Source organism: Geospiza fortis, unplaced genomic scaffold (assembly GCF_000277835.1).
Source record: "Geospiza fortis unplaced genomic scaffold, GeoFor_1.0 scaffold443, whole genome shotgun sequence".
Lineage (NCBI taxonomy): Eukaryota > Metazoa > Chordata > Aves > Passeriformes > Thraupidae > Geospiza > Geospiza fortis.
Genome location: NW_005054335.1, coordinates 3,142,919 through 3,162,015, shown reverse-complemented (window position 1 = coordinate 3,162,015; position 19,097 = coordinate 3,142,919). Strand labels below are relative to the sequence as shown.

Genomic DNA, 19,097 nt, shown 5'->3' with positions numbered 1-19,097 from the left:
CTTTATGCTGGTGCTTTACACAGGTTGGATTCCTTCCATGTTTGCTAATATAATTGAAATATACATTACATTATTCTTCAGTTAGGATATTTTTTCTTTAGGGTAAGACAAGCTACTAACATTTCGCATAATAGACTGATAAGAAAATTTTGTTCTTTTAAATAAATTGTACTGTCCTTTGCCATGTTTTTATTGGAAGGAGGACACATATTTTGAATTATTGAATGGGCTGAACACATTAATCACTGGCTTTCAAGAAAAAAGTCACAAGAATGAGCTCAAATAGTTGTTATTAAAAAGCTTTGTTGCTGTGCATGCTCTCCCCAGACCCATGCTGTTTCCACAGACAAGACATCCCCTCCACTGCAACAAAAATGAACCTGCTGTGATCTGAGCTTGGGGTTATATGCAAGACTCTCCCTTTGTTACCTATAAAATAAAACATGTACAAAAGAAAAGGAAAGATACATCAGAATTCTACACTGATTATGCCAGTCATTTTCAGCACCCACACTATGGCTTGTTCCACTTTACTGCAGCAGAGAAACATGCTGCATAGGATGTGGGAAGCTATCATGCTCTATTGACCACTTTCATATTAATAAGGAGCTGAAGGAAATATATTCTTAATAGGGAGTAGGCTTTAACTGTCTGCACCACTTCGAGGAGACATTTCTGCCAAAGGAACACACTGAACATGAACTATTGTTGTCCACGCATTCAAAACGTCAGTCTCATCTGTGCTTGGTAATGTCTCTCACTGCTGAGCTTTCCCATCTGGCTGCACAGGCCTTGCAGACAGCTTGTAGCAGCTGATCCAATAATGAGGTACTGTCTCCAGCTGCTCAGTTATTACTGCTAAAGACATCTTTTAACAGTGACTCCGCTGAGCCATTTAGTGGAATTGTGTTTTGAGTTTGTCTGCAGTTGTAGTAAATCTTGGGAGCTACACATGGAAAGCAGAAAGCTACCCAGTCTAGCAGCGCAAAGAATGTACCAAACTCGTTAATGTGGTTGTACAAAAATCTCACCCACAAGCAGACACTGAACTTGAACTGAAGGTAGAAGGAATCTGCACCTAAATTGAGACTCTCAAGAGCTGCATTTACCTCATAGATTTCCTGTAACTTTTAGGGCTGTGCCAATGCCAGGAAAACACGTGAGGTTTTCAGGCACATGGCAGCAAGAGAAATTTGAAGCTTTTTTCCTTGAAGTTACTGGACTTTGCCTTTTCTGGCTGCGTGAGTTACTGACAGTCACATTGGTAAGCCAAACCCCCAAGAGAAAAAAATCTTCTGAGTAGTAGTTTCTAAAGCAGATCAGATAAACCACATCCTTAAAGGAAGCATGAAAGTAAGAAGTCATGTGTGACATGCTAAAATGAATGTGAGCAACCTGTGTCCTCCCATCACTCATACCTGAGTTCTCCATGAACACAAGAGAATGGCACTCCTTAGTTCAAGATACTGCAAAGACAAACATGTGAGGAACTGTGCAGCCCTGTGGTACCTGATGAAGGCCACTGTTGCCAATGCAAAGTCTGCCCTTAAATTGTGAAGCTGATAGAATGGCTCTCTGGAAACACTATGGCTAAATGCAAATACCTGCTGTCCTGGTGCTGAGCTACATGAGTTCCTGCTAAACTTTTTTGCTTGAATTTCAACACCACTAAATTATTTCAGCAGAGGTCAATTTTCTAGCTTTGCTCCTTCTTAAGTTATTGAAATATACAGAATCTTTGTCAATATTTAGGATTGAGATTTTACATCTCATTGAATTCCTTATGCTGTGTCTGTTCAGCGTCTGTAATGACTTTGAAGGAGGATGTTGAGTTGTAATCTTTGGAGGCACCCAAAACTATCCATAACACTGATTGAAATTTGATTTACAGTGTAAGTCAAAAAGCAGTGGAAGGCAATAGGGAGAAATCAGACAAGTTGAAATTATTCATTTTTATAGGTTTTGAGTGGAGTTTTCTGGGTTTATTTCATTGTTTCCATACCATGTCCAGGTCAGGTAACTTTCAAAGCAAATACATATTTTGCCTGCCTGTATCTTCTCAGTGATCTACAACAACTTTCCTAAGGAGTGGACATTACACCCAAAATTATTCTTTTTCTTTTCTTTTTTTTTTCTAGTAGATTACTCTGATAGTTCTATCAGAAGCATCTCAAAAACTGACCCAGTGCTATAAAAAGGTTACTTTTTATAACTAACTAAATAACTAAAACTAAAACTAAATAACTAAAAAGGTTATTCTGTTCTGAATATGCTAAGTGACAGTAAACCTTAACTACTAAAGTGCCCAACTGGTGCTGATAGGTCTTCATTCTTAGCTGGGGTCTTCAGCATTTGCAAGAGGTTTATAAAATGAAATTCAGTTACAGTTTGTCAGACCATTTCTGTTGGTGTAAAACTTATGTGGTTAAAAGTGTCTGAGGTTGACTTAGAACCATCTAAGTCTCAATCATCCACCACAGCATTAGTTCTGATCATAATTTGATACATCCATAATTTTTTCCAGTATTTAATTTCTTGTAGTAAGTTATTGGGAGTCTTCATAAGCAGGAATATGTCTCTGTAGCAATGATCTGGTCTTTTTTTATCCATTAATAACACCAGAGAAAAGGAGGCTTAATAGCAAGGAACAACCTCTGCATATGCTGTAGCCCTACAGCACCATGGAACAAGACAGGGCTATAAGGAACTCCAGTTTCTCTGTCAGAGTACAAGGGAAACACTCTGCGCCACATTTCTTCACAGCAAAATCCTTCATTAAAGCACAGATATGTCTAAATAACACATGGAGATTTGATTTAGATATCATTTGAAAGCTGATTCAGTATCCTTACATCATGAGATGCAAAATCATCCATCTATCTATCTATCTATCTATCTATCTATCTATCTATCTATCTATCTAATCTATCTATTTCTTTAGAAGGGCTGTTTACTTGTTTTCAACTCTTCAAAGTACAATTGCTTTATTGTTCCTATCTAAGCATGGTAACAACCTATTAGTATAAAAAAGCCCTCAAAACACATCCTCAGCTAGGTAGTAATAGCTCCAGCAAACAAAGTTATGCTGCTTTACTACAGCTGAGAACCTGTTCCTTTTTCTCCTAATATTCAAACTCCAGAAACAGATGTTTTCTCTCTGACTCTTACACCTCTCCTCACCCCAGTGCTCTGGGAATTTTTCTTCCCCTTCATCATTCTCTCTGCATTTAGAGTTTTGGCCAAGACTATTATTGCCAGCAAGGAAAGATGATGAAAAGTGTCTGGCTTCAAGACTATCTCCTCTTCCATCTCTTCTGCATGGAGACAGAAGTGGTGAATGAGAAACAACAAACTGCTTCTGAGTCAATCACACATGGTGATGCTGAGCACAGCACAATTGCACATCCAGAGAAAATCCTGCTGCTCCTCTCACTGCAGAACCACCCTCAAAGTCAGTGGGAGTTTGCCAAATCAGCGCAGCTTTACAAAAAGAGCATAGCCAAAGTATGCAGACATTTCATAATTTCACCTGTGAATCTGCAATTGCACTTTGGATTATTTTCTCACAATTCATGTGCCAGACACACAAAATCCCATCTTTCATTCCACCTCATGTAGCAAGGACTTTTGACTGCCAAGGACTCCAGGTCATAACCTAAAAAATAAAAATAAAACAGACGACAGAATAGATTAGGAGGTCAGATGAAAGAACAGAGGCATTTTAGCTTGGAGTCTAGCTGTTAAAATGAACTACAACAAGCACCCAAAATGTGCATTCAGGGCAGAGTAGGATCCCAAAACTCCAAATGCTGCTTCCCTTGCCCTTGTTTCATAGCCTACGCTGTCCCACATACCCTCACGAAACTACAGCTTCTCTGCTTGCCTTTCAGAGGCCACGGACTCACACGTCAGTACCAGAACAACCGAGTAGGATAGAGCCTTACTGCCTGAGCCAAGCCATCACAGAAGTCTAAGGAAAGTGGCCCACAGGGCTTACAAGAGACCTGGTTTCTCCCAGGGTATTTCCAGGATATGTCTAAGGCCCAAAATCTACCTAAAGAAAAGCTTCTCAGAGCTCAATTCCACATGTTTCAATAAATTTCCCTGACCCTTTAACCCCAGCACTACAGTCCATCCTCGGATCCTTTTGGGAGAACAAACAGCTTGTAAATACTCTACTCTTCCACCTATTATTAGTATTACCTGACCTATCTCCCACACAGACAGACACTACATAAAGAATTTTAAATAATTTCATTTAAAATTTCCCTCTTCAGATTATTTGTCACCAACAATGGCATGAAAACATGGTCAGGAGGGCAAAAGCAACCTCACATATCAAATTAATTGCAGCAGAAGTAGTTTTCCAAAACTCCAAAAATCAAAGTATCTTGTTTTCAAACTTCTATTACACCACCAAACTTTTCTGTGAAGGTACATTGATAGAAGAAATTGTGATAAACATTATTTCTGTTTGGCAATATATTTACAAAGGCCTACTAATCCAGTATCAAAACCTAGTAAGCGTATTTATTAAGACAACTGGTTTAAAATTAATTGAATTACAGACAGAGGAAACTAATAGACATCAGTAAGATGATTTGAAAAATTGCCTGAACAACATGCCTTCTTCATAGACTTCAACTGCTAAGAAAGGAAGGAACTGGTTTTCAGTGTCTGTGACTGCAATTTCACCCCAGGGTTTCTAGGCCAGATATTCAATGTACCACCTCTGGACCAAATTGCCAGCAACAGGTTGGCTAGAAAAAATTTCAGGCTTCAAATGATTTGTTTGTTTTGACAAAGACTCCCAACATAGTGCTGAGCAACCTGAACCTCACGGTGATGGGCAAATCCTAGTAGTGAACCACTGCAGACTAGAGCTGACAGCCTAGGTTTAATGTCAATGGAACATGAAAAGCAACTCCATCACACCAGTGTTTCTTCAGAAGCAAGCCACATCAGAGTGAAGCAGCAGAACAGCAGCATTTCAGTAAGAGGAAACACAGAACAGCTGTCAAAGCACACCCTGACTGCAGAGGTGACTGACAGCAGGAAGGAGCCAAGCAGCTGCCCCATTCCAGCCTCATGGAACACCTGCTGACTCTCAAGTTTCTTTTCCACAAGCTGTCTATGCCACTAATCTACACTCTGTTCAACTGCTGAGCCATTTAATGTAAACTATTGCCTGCTCTTCATGAAAAATCCTTGTGAACAAGGTGATTTTTGCCAAAGCCAGGTGTGACTCCACGCCCAGCTGAGAAGCAGTGTAAAACTGCATTGTTCTGTTAAAGGGCTTTCTGGCAAGTTATATGTATTCTTTGGTTCTGTCCCTTCCCTTGCCTTGTTTCTCCCTCCCACTCCAAGGTTTTAGAAAAATCTGCGCAGCTTGACACTGCTGCACCAGCTGCTTGCTAGGAAATGGATTCACAGTTCTACAGTATCATCAGTCTAATATACTGTTCCAGTATCATCAGTCTACCAAAGGCAGGAGGGAATATCCTGCCTGGAAGCACGGCTACTGATAAAGTTTAGCTCCTAGATACGGCTTTTGCACATTGATATGGGAGTTGAACCGAAAACACTGAAAATACCTTGTAATACATTTTGCCATTCTTTACTAATATTGCTTACATTAATCCACTGAAATAAAATCAGCAAGTTTAATACAATCCTTCTGGGTATCTGAGAAACAGGTATCTGACATTATTGCAATAGATTTATTTAAGGATTTTAATTGTATTAATAAGGGTTAGTAAATGGAAACTTTCCCACAATGGCTCTTAAAGATTTCTCAGATACATATTGAGTTACTTAGATGCACTAAAAATGCACACACAAACCTGACTTACTGCAAGAAATGTCCTTGTGCTGTGCTTGTGTAATGGACTTTATGGTACTGAAATTTATTTACAGATTCATGATGATGTGCTGTTGGACTATTTTTAACCACAGCAATTACAATGTAATCCCAAAGTCAGTTGCTACTTTGGAACTTCCACAGTGAAGTTTAGTGTAAGAATGCTGCTCTAATTTTAGTAACAATTAATATTAACTCCATGCTTTTTTTTTTCTCCTTGTGCAGTTATTTTAATTCTCTCCTAATATTAGAATTATCTGGTTAATTTCAAACCTAGTAAAAGAAAATCTAATGCATCAACCATAACTGTAGTTCACAGGTTCACACTGAATTTTGTCATCAATTTCTGCTCCAAAGTTCCTGCTGTTCTCACTGCTTTGGCCAGGAGGAAATGTGAACCCAAACTATTTTTTACTGCAGTGAGGTTATGCCACTTGGCACTGGCAGGATGTTACACCTGCATCCTTGTAACCTAACCCATACAGCATAATTGCAACTGCAGTTTATTAACTGTTTGTTCAGCTGGTATGCCTGTACCTCCTTGCACCTCCACCTCGCAGACCTCGTACAATCACAACCAGAACGTCTCGTGAAACCAAGAATAAATCTACCAACTGCTGGTCTTATCAAGAGATACTAGTTTCATTGTGAGTTACCAATAAAGTCAGCCTACCCTCGCTATTAACTTTCTATTTAAGTAAAACAGAACACTAACATATCATTTTAAAATCACAGAAGCATTCATCACGCACAAGTCTCTCCTCAGCCCCTTCATGTGTGAGTCAAAGATCTGAAACAGAAAGTGAGATGGAAAAAAACCCACAAGAACACATCTGATCTTTGTCATCTGAGCCCACATACTGAAATGATACCTAAATGCAAAATATTCACCTGCTACTAAAAATACACCCTTGACAATGCAAAGGTCAACCACTCCATCCCTTCTTGGGTTGCAGATAGCAATGAGCTGGCCTTCCTTTGCAGATACACAGCTAGAGATGTGTGCAACTCCTAACAGCTGTGCTTTGCTGTGCATTTGGGAAGACAGATGGAGTCTTGGTATCAATGCTGGGGCCATCTAAGTCAGTTCAGTCCCACTGGAGACAAAACGATTTCAAGCTCGGGCTTTGCACAAAGCCAGTCACAGTCTCCAAGGCATAGTGAAATTCTGCAAGTGGTGACAGATTTTTGGAAGGAGAGTAAGAAACAGAGACAGCAGAAAGAGGTTAAATCCTCTTTGGCTGCTTTCCTGTCATACAATAAATCTACTACTGATTTCTATGATGGGGGAGAGATGGGGTAAGAGGTAAATCACATTTGAACAAAGACAAGAAAATCAGCTAAAATGAATGGGTCATTTGCCTGAGTAAAAGCAGCAGGGCTCTTTCTGGGAGTAGATTTTACTACTCACCTGCTCAGAATACAATGATTCCAGCCTCAATTACAGACAGGTGGCCAAACATATTTCTCAGCCTCTTTCTGGTTTCAGTGTTCCACAACTGCCAATCCAAAACAAACAAGAAATAAAAATTTGACAGCAGGAAGAAAGAAAAATTTGTTCCCTTCATTTGTTTACAATCTGGCCACTCCCCATTTCTGAATTGACATAAGGAAAACTTCAAGCTCATTTATTTCACAAGTAAGACAATGAGAACTTCCAAATTTCAATACCTTTATCAGTGAGGCAGAAGTCAGAGTGAATTGAAGGGGTACATACCTGTGAGTTTAAAGCTATTTATTTACAAGTCAGTCTTTATGAGTTCATACATGGAAGCACTGTACTTCAGTACCTTCAGAGTGCTGATTCATGACTGCAGCAGATAGGGACAGTACTTATCTTAGCATCTCAGCTACAGTCACACAAAATCCTCTTGTTAGTAATAGTGTCACATAACAGTAGGTACAGATAAATGTGTATAATCAGATTGAAGTCAAATTCTCAAATATGAACCTGTAAGGAGTGTTTTGAATGGTACTGTAAAGACGGTGACTGCTAGAGTGATCTTAGCAAAAGACATAGAAGAAAAACATAGCCTGTGCTAAAGAAAGTTTAATGAGAGTTCCTCTTACTGATGGAAAAATAATCTGGCTATCACTGGAAAACTGAATCATTGATTCAGCCATCAGCTTTTTTGTTTTAGGAGCTTCATTACATGTAGCTAATTCTGGATGTCACTAGGTCTGGATGTTCAGTAAGGTAGAATATGGTACTGGGAAGTGCTACATATGTTTTCAGCAGAGTTCTTCTGTAGTCTAGTCAACCTTTTCCATTGTTTCCATTTAAAAAAAAAACAGTATCAAATAGTTTGGTAGCCACTTTAGATAAAAATGGAGAAAGACCAAAAAAAAGTTATCTAGTACTTGCAGCTCTCCATCACTGATCCAAACTGCAAGGCATATTCCTTTTTTTATCCAAGCCAGACATGAAATGTGTTTGGAACTGGGATTCAAATCAATGCCTTCAACGGCTTTCAAATCAGGAGTTTGTCCATTCCACATGTGTGCAGCAGGTCCTACATTGGCAGCAAGGCTCCAGCCCAGCATGTTTAGCTCTAGAAGAAAGCTACTAAAAATTACTGAAAAAAAAGTAGATAATAAGCTTGGGTAAGGGACAGTATGGTTTGGGGGAGAGAGACTGTGGAAAAACATCTAGAGAATTCTTCTATGAAATATTTACTGGCAAGCATTCCACTTACGTGAAAGAGAATATCTCTGACAAGCCCCTGTAAGGGGCTTTGTAAGTCTAATCTCCTCAAATGTGTGTATTTACACAGCAGCATCTGAGTTACAGTTTACCCACTAGGATTTTTTAATCTCTCACCCAGGATTTTACATTGCCACATCACTCACCCTAACTTCTTCCACCAGAAATTAGGCTCCTTCTCCAACAGATACAGACCCAAAAGCACCCTTGTTCCAAGGTGATTTTTGTGGCTGAGAAAGACATAGGACAGAGTCTATACGGTACAGTTTATTCACCATCTTTGAGTTAATAATAACATTTACCCCGCAAATGGCAGGGGAAAATGCAAAAAGTTATTAAGGAAACTCTGCTCGTCATCTTCAGGGCTTGCTCAGTAAATGTATGATGGGATTACTGTTTCCATTGTCCCTGACACTGGGTACATTGCACTTGCAACATAAATCTCAGTAATAATTAGCTGCAGAACACCCTGTTATGTCATGTAGGTCAGCAGCAGATGGTGTACAACATTTAATACCAAACCAGGACATTCTCATTTTGCATGATCCCGAAGCAAAGAATGTGCTACCATAATCCAAGTTCTGGCATCATTTTTTGGTAACTGAAGTTTCTCTGGAGAACAGCTGAATCCATCAGCCTGTTTAATTATAGACCTGACTGCTGCAGCAGAAATAATTTCTGTAGACCACTGTTGATAATGTTGTCAGTCTTGGGACATACTTTGTGCATTATCAGTGTATATCATACGTGAACATGAACCTTTATCCTGTTCATGGATATACATGAACACCTGCAAATCTATGTTGAAAAAATCTTCCCAGGGACAATTATAAACACATACACATAAATAGTTTGTTAGACCTTATGAAGTGCTCAAAATCTTCAGACATGAGATTTACATGTGTAACTTTTGAGTGTTTAATTTTTGCCTCCTCCCCAAAAAGACATAAGTGAGAATTTACAAGGTGTCTCCCAAACCACAAATTATGTCACTGCTATCTTCCAAAAAAATATTTCAAAGCCCACTCAATGAAACTGCTGCTGTGGTTACTGGCTACTAGATAGCCAAGGCTGATTGCTGAAACATTTAACTTAATTTTAAGTGGAGGTAGATCTATTTGATTTGGAAGCTGTATTGAGATCTATAGCTGAAGGAAGCTGTATGAGGGTTATGTCCTGCAGCTTTTCCATTTTCAGTGAAGGGGACATAGAACCATCTTTCTTGAAACACACAGAAGAATTCACAGTCTGTGAAAAAAACCAACACATTGGAGGAATTAACTTAATTATTGCACCAGTCAGTAGTATGAAGCCTTCTTGCTCCAAAGGTGTGGATGGCTTCATGGTGGTAACATTCCTAAGCTCATTTTGGGTCCCCTCTTGACATCCTGTATTTGAAGATTCATCACACACAAATCAGTAACACAAAAAAACACCACCATTTTTTCTAAGGCCCAAGCCTTTCACATTCTCATTCTATTTGCCTCTACACAGCTCAAAGGAGGCTTGAAGGGCCTAATTTGTCCTGGGTAGGCTCAAAACACTAGACACACTAGACTAGGTAGAAGCCACATTTCACCAGTTTTTTGAAACCTCCATGCATTCAGCCAGGTAGAACCAAGAATAGGCTCCACTATATTTTGTTTAATGATTAATATAAAATATGGTGGTTTTTATCTTTTTTTTTGCCTTTTGCAGAAATTGCTAGCAGCAGAATTGTTCCTGTGTGCCCTCCTGCTCCGAAACCCCCTTATACAGTAATTAATTATTTTACTGTCTGGGGTTTATTTCTCACGAATGTCTGTCCCACTGACACCTAACCACAGGAAAAGGTTTTTAAAACAAACGCCCTTTGATCACACCACACTGAGCTCACGACAGCACAGTAACGAGAAACAAAAGCCAATACAGGTGTGAGAAAGAAGAGTCATCTTTTGTGGTCAGTGCCCACATTAGGCTGCAAAGATTCCTCAGCACTATGAAAAAAAGCCAGATCATTAGTCTTTTTAATGATTTAATGCTAGATTTTTATGTGTAAGAAATTATATTGCGATAGCATATAGAGCAAAATGCTGAAGACCCACATTTTTGCAATTTTCTCTGTTTTATTTTCCTTCTTCAAATTATTCCCCAGAGAGTAGTAATTACAATGAGTCTTAAAAGTTTCAAGGGCAGAATATGATATTTATCTCTACAAATAACGTCTTTGTTTTAAAAAAGAATTCAACACTGATAAAGTGTTTGTGCTCTGTAAATATACACATACACATCCTACATAAAATTTCAATGACAGTTGTGGAAAACTTACATCAGAAATCCCTTCCATACTTTGTCCTTAACCTTATCCCCTATTCCAAAATTCAATTGGACAGACAGCAAATGTTTCTCCTCTTAATTGTAGTATTCCTTCTTTCTAAAGATAAGCAAGTAGATTACAGTGGTTTTCTTCTGTGTCTAAAATTCTGTGGAGTTAATTAAGAAGGTTTGCAGGAATGACCTCAGGTCTGCACAATGGGATTTGTAACACTGCATTCTAAGCCTAAAAAGGCCTAACATTACTGAAATGAAATTTTGCAGTACAGAAAAAACTGTATTTCCAATATCTAGATATTTTATTACTTTTGAAAATTTTTCAAAGGCTCTCTGAATCCCAACAAGTAAAATAATTCATAAAATTTAGGGCACTTAATTGTAATATTCAATGAAGAGTAACATTTCTGAAACTCTGTATATAATTTTCTTCTTTAATGCTGGTAGCTGGAAATACACAATGAGACAGCAACAGATTAAATCATCTCTAACTCATTTCAGGATTCTCTTCTCTTGTGAGTAATTCATCTACCCCAAATCATACTGGTTACCCTTTCAGCTCTATCCACCTACTTCATGGGTACATTAATATGCACAACAGGCATGTTAATATGCATAACAGGCATATGTTAACAGGCATTTCTTAGTGGAAATTAAATTTCATTGTGTCATTTTGTTATTTTGCTTAGGTAGTAGTGAATATCACTGATTTTGATAAGATTTTGGCACTCACATGCCTGTGTCAATTCTCAAAATGAGACTTAGGAAGTGATAAACATCAGTACTGTCCCATCAAGCTACTCAATTAACAAGTAGGTAGGTGGCATCAAACCTGATATTCTTAAAGCCTATATTCATCTGTCATCAAGGGAAAAAAACACTGGGATTTATCCCTATACTCTTGTTATTAACTGCTCTCAAATGAGACTTATTTTCACTGAGGAAAGCAAGGAAAGAAAATACAAATCTACCACATAAACCCTAATTTCTTCTACAAGGGTTGAAATCCAGATTCATAAAGAGAAATAGCCAGAGCACAAAAACAAATCATCTGTCCAAGACAGAAGACACCAAAATATTAGTCTGATATTTAATGAACTGTATCACGCCCAAATAAGTATGGGAATGCCTGTATAATTTGTCTTCAGGTTCCCCTTGTTTTCAAATCACTTGATCATTCACACCCCCTAATGCCCAGTCAATCATACAACATTTTATGTAGTAAATTATCAACTCCCCCACAGATGAAACCAGCAGCAGTGCTAGGGAAAGTTTGGCCTTTCCCTGCAGGCGAGAGCAACAAAACTCCATGCAACTACCTCTGCATGCCCTGACCTCATGTACTCAACGTGACTTGTATCCCCTGCCCCTTCCACAGCACAGCCCTATACTGCTTGTAGTGTTCTGAAAGAGAAAAGCTAAGGGAAACTAATGTTTTAGGACCACCAGTGTATCAGATGGGCACCAAAGGAGGGCCAGGTAAAAAGCTAGGTGTTAACCACAGTGAAAAAGCTGGAATATTGTGTTCAGAGGTTGTGAGAACTCTAGAAACAGCTGTGGGCAGGCAGCTCTCAGCCACTTTGTATTTCTCTGTAACAGTTACTGGAAGAGGTAGATGCACTTGCTTTTCCAGGGTAGATGCAGACTGTACTATCTTATTATTCAGTGTTCCTGAAAATTGGAAGATACCTTTCCAGATGCAACTAGTATTTTCCCAGAACTTCACATCACCACTTTCTGCAACGCTAGAGCCAACCTCTGGGACCATTGGAAGCTAAGCTGAAGTGAAAATATGACTGAATTAAGTCAGTTGAAAAACATATTTATGTATAAATAAATATGTATAAACATATAAAACATATTTTAAAACACCAATCCCATCAAAGGACTCAATAGTCATTAAATAAAAGCCTCAAAACAGCCTGTGTCTGGGACGGGAAATGAATAACAAATACAGAATATCATATCATGTTCAAATCATATTGCTCTAACCTGAGAGACTCGAGACATTTTTCCTTCCACAAAACATGGTTTCACTGCTAATGATCACACACACTTAAACAAAGCTCCTTGATCAAGGCCACCTTAGCAGTGGAAGAAAGTCCAAATCTGTACATCTGGAGTTACTGCCTGATTCGCCTCTCAAACCTTAGTTACCTCTTGTGCTCTTCTGAACTGGCATTTGGACTAGTGTTATGGGCTTGCAGTGATGTTTCCTGGATGCTGTCAATAAATCTGTCTGGGAGGGAAGAGCAGTTCTGTGGTGCACACACTGCAGGGCCATTGATTACAGCATCACACTCCCTGGATGTCAGAGTCCTCCCTCAAACCAGGCCCGCAGACACTCAACTCCATGATCCCATTCCCTAAACCAGTGCTACAATATAGAGTGGAAAATAGCTACAAGGTATCTCTGAGGAATATGATCTTAAAAATTACATTAGCATTTCCTTGGGTATGAAAGAAAGAGATGATGCAGCAAAAATAAGGAGAGATCTGAATCATTAGGTATTTAACCAAGATTCAAAGACTCAGATCAACTCACACAGACAAGAATATCTTCATCAATTCCTAGCAATATGCATTTCTTCACAATGGTCACTGAGATTAATCCTCTGATGCCAATTTTCTGTTTGTTCTGTAGTTATTTATATATAGTAATGTGGAAATGCAGTGGATATTTTTACTAGCCATTCAAGATTAGTGAACTCTTTCTCTCCAATGTCTGTGAAATCCATCCTTCCACACACAGTCTGTGTCACTCTTCTTCAAAACCCTGCTGCAATCATGACAAGAAAGGTCTTGGAAAAACATAACTGGAAAATAGAAATGTTTCTCCTTTATATATTCCAGCTGTTCTACAGCAGGCCTACAACTTTGGGAGGCATTTTCTGTATGATTTATACAGACAACTTGGCAGAGAGCTAATCACATTGCTTGGATATGTGTCCCTCTAAAATTAGTGCAGACGTTTCTGTGGAAAATTGATTGTGTATGCAAGGAAGTAATATTCTGTCCCACAGAGAGACCACACACACTCACTGGTATGTGAGAAGATTCTATTTTCAACAGACTATTCTCAACAGATCCCATTCCTTTATACTAACAGGCTGCACAAAGTAAGTAGTCATTTATTACTGTATTTGAGAAGACAAGTAGATTTTCATATGGGTTTAGCCAAGACTGACTTTCAAATGGTTTTAGGAAGAACTTACATTTTGGTCACACCACAATGTATTGCAAAGATGCCCGTATCAAGATTTAGGAAATGGTTGTAGTCCTGGATCTAGAACTCTGAATGTATTTGCTCTAACTCAGTTTCTACATGTAAGTTACAGTATAAGTCTAGGTTTACACAGAGTCCACATGAACCTCAGCACCAAGTTCAAGGTGCTGCCCATGGCTCAGGGCAACCTCCAGTATCAACACAGGCTGGGGGATGAACAGATTGAGAGCAGCCCTGCCCAGAAGGATTTGGGGGCATGGATGGATAAAAGATGGACCTGAGCTGGAAATGGGCAGTTATAGCCCAGAAAACCAATTGTATCCTGGGCTGCACAAAAACCAGCAAATTAATGGAGGTGATTCTGCTTCTCTGTTCCGCTCTGGTGAGATCCCACCTGGAATGCTGTGTCCAGCTCTGAGGCCTTCAACACAAGAAAGACCTGCTGGAGTGGGTCCAGAGCAGACCCACAAAAGTGATCAGAGGGCTGGAGCACTCTTCTGCGAAGACAGGCTGAGAGAGATGTGGTTGTTCAGCCTGAAAGAGGGACCCTGGGGAGTCCTTGTTGAAGCCTTTCAATATTTACAGGAGGCTGATAAGAAAGAGAAGTACAGACATTTTAGCAGGGTGTGTTGTGATGGGACAAGAGGTAATGGTTTTAAATTAAAGGAGGGGAGATTGACACTAGGTATAAGGAAGAGATTTTTTACAATGAGGGTGGTGAAGTAGTGCAATATGTTGCCTGAAGAGGGGGTGGATGCCTCATCCCAGAAAACATTCAAGGCCCAGTTGGACAGGGCTCTCAGCATCTTGATCAAGCTGAAAATGTCCCTCATCACCGCAGGTGGTTTGGACTAGATTATATTTAAATGCCCTATCCAACCCAAATAATTCTATTACTCCATTTGAACAGAACAACACGTACTCATCTTCTGAAAGATGTTCATTATAAGAAAAAAATGTTTTCTCTACAAAGCTTCATGGAAAGAGTTTATTATCTCATCAAAAAAGAGCAGTTACATTCAATTTCTCTGTTGGCTAGATTGACCTAAGACTATTAAAACAATTGGGTTGTTTATTTTAAGGGTTCTAAAATTTACTGACTCTTCAATCAGTTGATGGAGGGGAACGAGAGCAAAGAAAACACTGTTTCCTCTTGAAAGGAAGAATTTCAATGTGACGGTGGTCACAAGGGTTTCAGGGTGAAGGAAGAGACGAGATGGGCTCCATGATCAGAAGGCTTGATTTATTAAGTTATGATATATACATCTAGTATAACTATACTAAAAAGAAAAAGAAAGAGGAGTTTCCAGAAGCTGCTAGCTACCTAACAATAGAAAGTAAAGAATGAATAACAAACCAGCTCTCTCAGACTGTGTCCGAGAGATCTCAGTTCTGGATTGGTCACCAACCCCAAACATCCAAACTGGGCCAATCCAGGCAGACCTGTTACATTCCACAGCAGCAGATAACCTATTGTTTATGTCTGGTTGCTGAACTTCTCAGCTTCAGCCGGAAAAATTCTGAGCATAAAAGAAATGTCTGTGACATTTCAAGACTAGTTTGTTTATTAAGAAAATTAAGTGATAGTCCCAAGAATCAGGTTTCCCAGAATGGTATAAAGGCATGGTCTCTTTCCAGCATCCAGAGATGTTCAAGAGTACCACTATTACAAAGCATCAGACAACAACCCTAATTAGTCCATCAGTGCTGACATCACCTCCTTTTGTTAGAAGTTCAGCTTAATACCCTCACAGAAACGTTTCAATTATATGAATTAAGGATTACAAAATGCTATAAAAAGGCTTCAGGTATGCATTTCTGAAGCAAGTTCACTCAATAGTTATGGTCAAAAGAATAATTATGTGAAAGCAGCTACTAACCTCTTCATATAACTTTGGACCTGGTGCAATTCATGGAAGGAAAGAGCAGGAGAAATTGTAATCACTGACTAAAAAGCTCCATTTTAATATTTGAACAGTCACAAGGAGATAGCAGTAAAGTAGAGAAGAGATTTTGAGTGTCATGTTATGGTGATAGATTTTCTGAAGAGAAACTTCTTCACTAATGAAGGTGAGTAGCTGAAGCATAGATTTATAGTCCAAAAAGGCATGGATACTGCCTTAAAAAAAGAAAAAAAAATTGTGTGCCAGTGTTCACTACAAAGATAAACTGATAAAATGTACAGCAATAGAAAATAACACTTAAACAGGAAGTGTTCTGAAGTGTTCTTTGTTTCACATGTTAAGCAGATTCCTTGTGCTCTTTCAAACTTGATCAAAATCTGACCACTTATTTTCACAACAATATTCTCAGAAAGGTACTTTTTGGTAACTTTTTGGTATTTTTTTCATAGCACCTCCTTCTGTCTGTGTGATAAAACCAACAGCTACATCCTGAAGAACTGAAGCAATTATCTTTACACACACAGTGCTTGTTAAAGCAAGTGGAAAACTGAGTTCATTCATGTTCTTCATGGATATTTATTTCAATATATGCTTTCTCTCAGAGGTAAAAAACCCATCTTGGGGGCTTCATTAGTTTAGTTTTGATTTTAGTTTACAGGATAATAGCCTAGAGAAAAAGAAGAAAAGCTGAATCAAATAAACAACGAACAAGTTACTCCTAACTTTTCTCCTGCAGACATTTCCTAAATGGACCTTCTCATGTTACTGTTATCCATGTCAATAAGGTAGTGCCCTCATAACTAATTCCAGGCCAAAGACAAAGCAAATATCCTGTCTGTGCATTTGAATATGGCATAACTCACCTATCACTTTTCTGTTCCAGCTCTCCTGGTATTCCTTCCTTCCAAACCTCTTGTAGCATGACTGCTAGGTAGAGTAGCTTTCATCATGAGAATTTCTTAGGCATCTGAGGTGTTAGTGTAAAAACAGTTTTAATGGAAAAAAATCCTTTTAAAAATGTGCATGGGAATATATGTCAAGCACTTTAGCACTGATTGTATAAGAGCAGTACTCAGAAAGCAGATCTGCACACTGAGTGGGACAGTACCAACACAGACATTTGGAGCAGTCACCCTGCTTTCCCTTTGTCAGTGAGAAAAAGAGATATTTCTACAGCACTATTCATCTCCTTAAAGAGACATCTAAACAAGATCAGATTGATCACTCCCTTTATAAAGAATGCCTTACTGCTGCAGCTCATGTCTGGCCTTAGGTTTATTGACTAGTTACATAAAATCCTGCTTGTTAGAAAATTAGCATCTGATTTCCCAGGACCACACAGGCTTTCAGCGCTGCTTGTAGAGGCAGCAAGAAGAGCTTTCTGCTCTAGAAGACAGAAGGACTTCAGACTGTTTTAGAGCCAGAGTTTCCTAGACCTGAGCATGCATTACTGAAAAGCTTTGGTATTCTCCTTAGCAGAAAATAGAATTACGCTTTCTGACCATAATCATAGGAACATATCCAGAACACTTAGGAGCATCTTTTATTCGTGTTCTAAATATTTCGATACTATAATGAAGAAGTCAACCATGTAAAGTTCCCTACATCTTCCAGGAAGCCCTTTGTGGACATGCATCATGCAAACCCTTCCCCACTTTCTCCTGGCGCTGCTGGAAGCGGCAGTCAGCACTCTCAGAGCTCATTCGACGTTCCATCAGCTCCCTCTGTTGCTGACGGGGAGAAACAGCCTCCCCTAGAAGCGTCTGCCCTCCAGACCGACTCAGAGTACTGGAGTTTGATCTGCACTCCGAATGGCCCTCCAGTAGACCCCTCCTAGGGTGTGTAGAGTGTGGGTGACCCCTGGGCAGTGTCCCTTTGTCAATTCGTGGAGCGTGTGAGAGGAAACAACCACGCGAGGCCAGCTCCTCCTGCCATGGGCGCACACCACACCAGAGCCAGGCCTCCCTCCAGACTGGTCTGCAGCTGTGGCTGGGCCTGCTGGAGCTGCACACACGGTAAAGGAGAAGCAGAAGGAAGCAAACAAGAGGCCTGTATGAGCTCTCCTACCCTTTTGTCAGTTGTTGATAGCTTTTCCAGACATGAAGGTGCTGGTAAAGACCCTGTGGCCTCTTGCAGTCCAACAGAACTGAAAACCATTCCTTTGTGTCCCACATCACAGCAAAAAAAGGCTAGTATGCCAAAGACACTTCTTGGCTAGGGATAAGACCAGTTTTTTCCTCTTTCCTTTCATCCTTTCACCCCACTCAGTGTCAGCTGTCTGTATGGCCTGCTGCCCTAAGCTGTCTGCACACTGGGAATGGGAATTGTGGGTACAGCTTTCCTTTCATGACAGCAGCATGCTCCTGTGAGAAAATCACAGAATCAATTAGGTTGGAAAGACCTCTGAGATCATCAAGTCCAGCCTATAACCTAAACCACCATGTCAACTAGACCAGGGCATTAAGTGCCATGCCTAGTGCTTCTTTAAACACTTCCAGGGACACTGCCTCCACCACTTCCCTGGGCAAACCATTTCGATGTCTAATCACCCTTTTTGTGAAGAAATTCCTTCTAATGTCCAACCTAAACCTAATGGCTTGAGGCTATTTCCTCTTGGCCTGACACTGGTTACCTGGAAGAAGAGACCGACCCCACCTGGGCACAGCCTCCTTTCAGGCAGTGGTAGAGAGTGATGAGGTCACCCCTGAGCCTCCTTTTCTCCAGGGTAAACACCCCTAGCTCCCTCAGCTGCTCCTCGCAGCACTTGCGCAGCATCACCAGCTTTGCTACCCTCCTCTGGACTTACTCCAGCACTTTGGTGTAAATTTAAGAAAGGAGGGGATGCTGTCCTGGCGCTTGCTGTGCCTGGGCACCCCGCGCAGTCTGCAGCTCTGCACTGCCACAGCCCCGGCAGCGGGAGACAGGAAGCACCGACACTCACCTGGCGCAAATTCCCCGCCGCGGGCTCTGTCGGAAATCCCTGCCGGAGGATTTCCATCCTCCCTCTGCCCTGGCGCGTTTCCCTGCGCGCTGTCCCGGGGCTCCGCTGCCCGCGCTCCCGCCGCACCGAGCGCTTCCCGGCGCGCCCGCCCC

General features: G+C 40.2%; 1 protein-coding gene across 1 annotated transcript; it reads right to left on the bottom strand.

The window, feature by feature from the left end:
* Positions 1-292: 292 nt before the first annotated feature.
* Positions 293-12,642, bottom strand: CDC20B (cell division cycle 20B). Its single transcript, XM_031057829.1, is given in 10 exon segments — positions 293-429; positions 998-1,055; positions 3,530-3,655; positions 3,945-3,970; positions 4,665-4,891; positions 7,272-7,299; positions 7,302-7,359; positions 8,222-8,436; positions 9,830-9,952; positions 12,564-12,642. Coding segments are annotated over 10 exon segments (1,077 nt in total).
* Between the last annotated feature and the right edge of the window lie 6,455 nt (positions 12,643-19,097).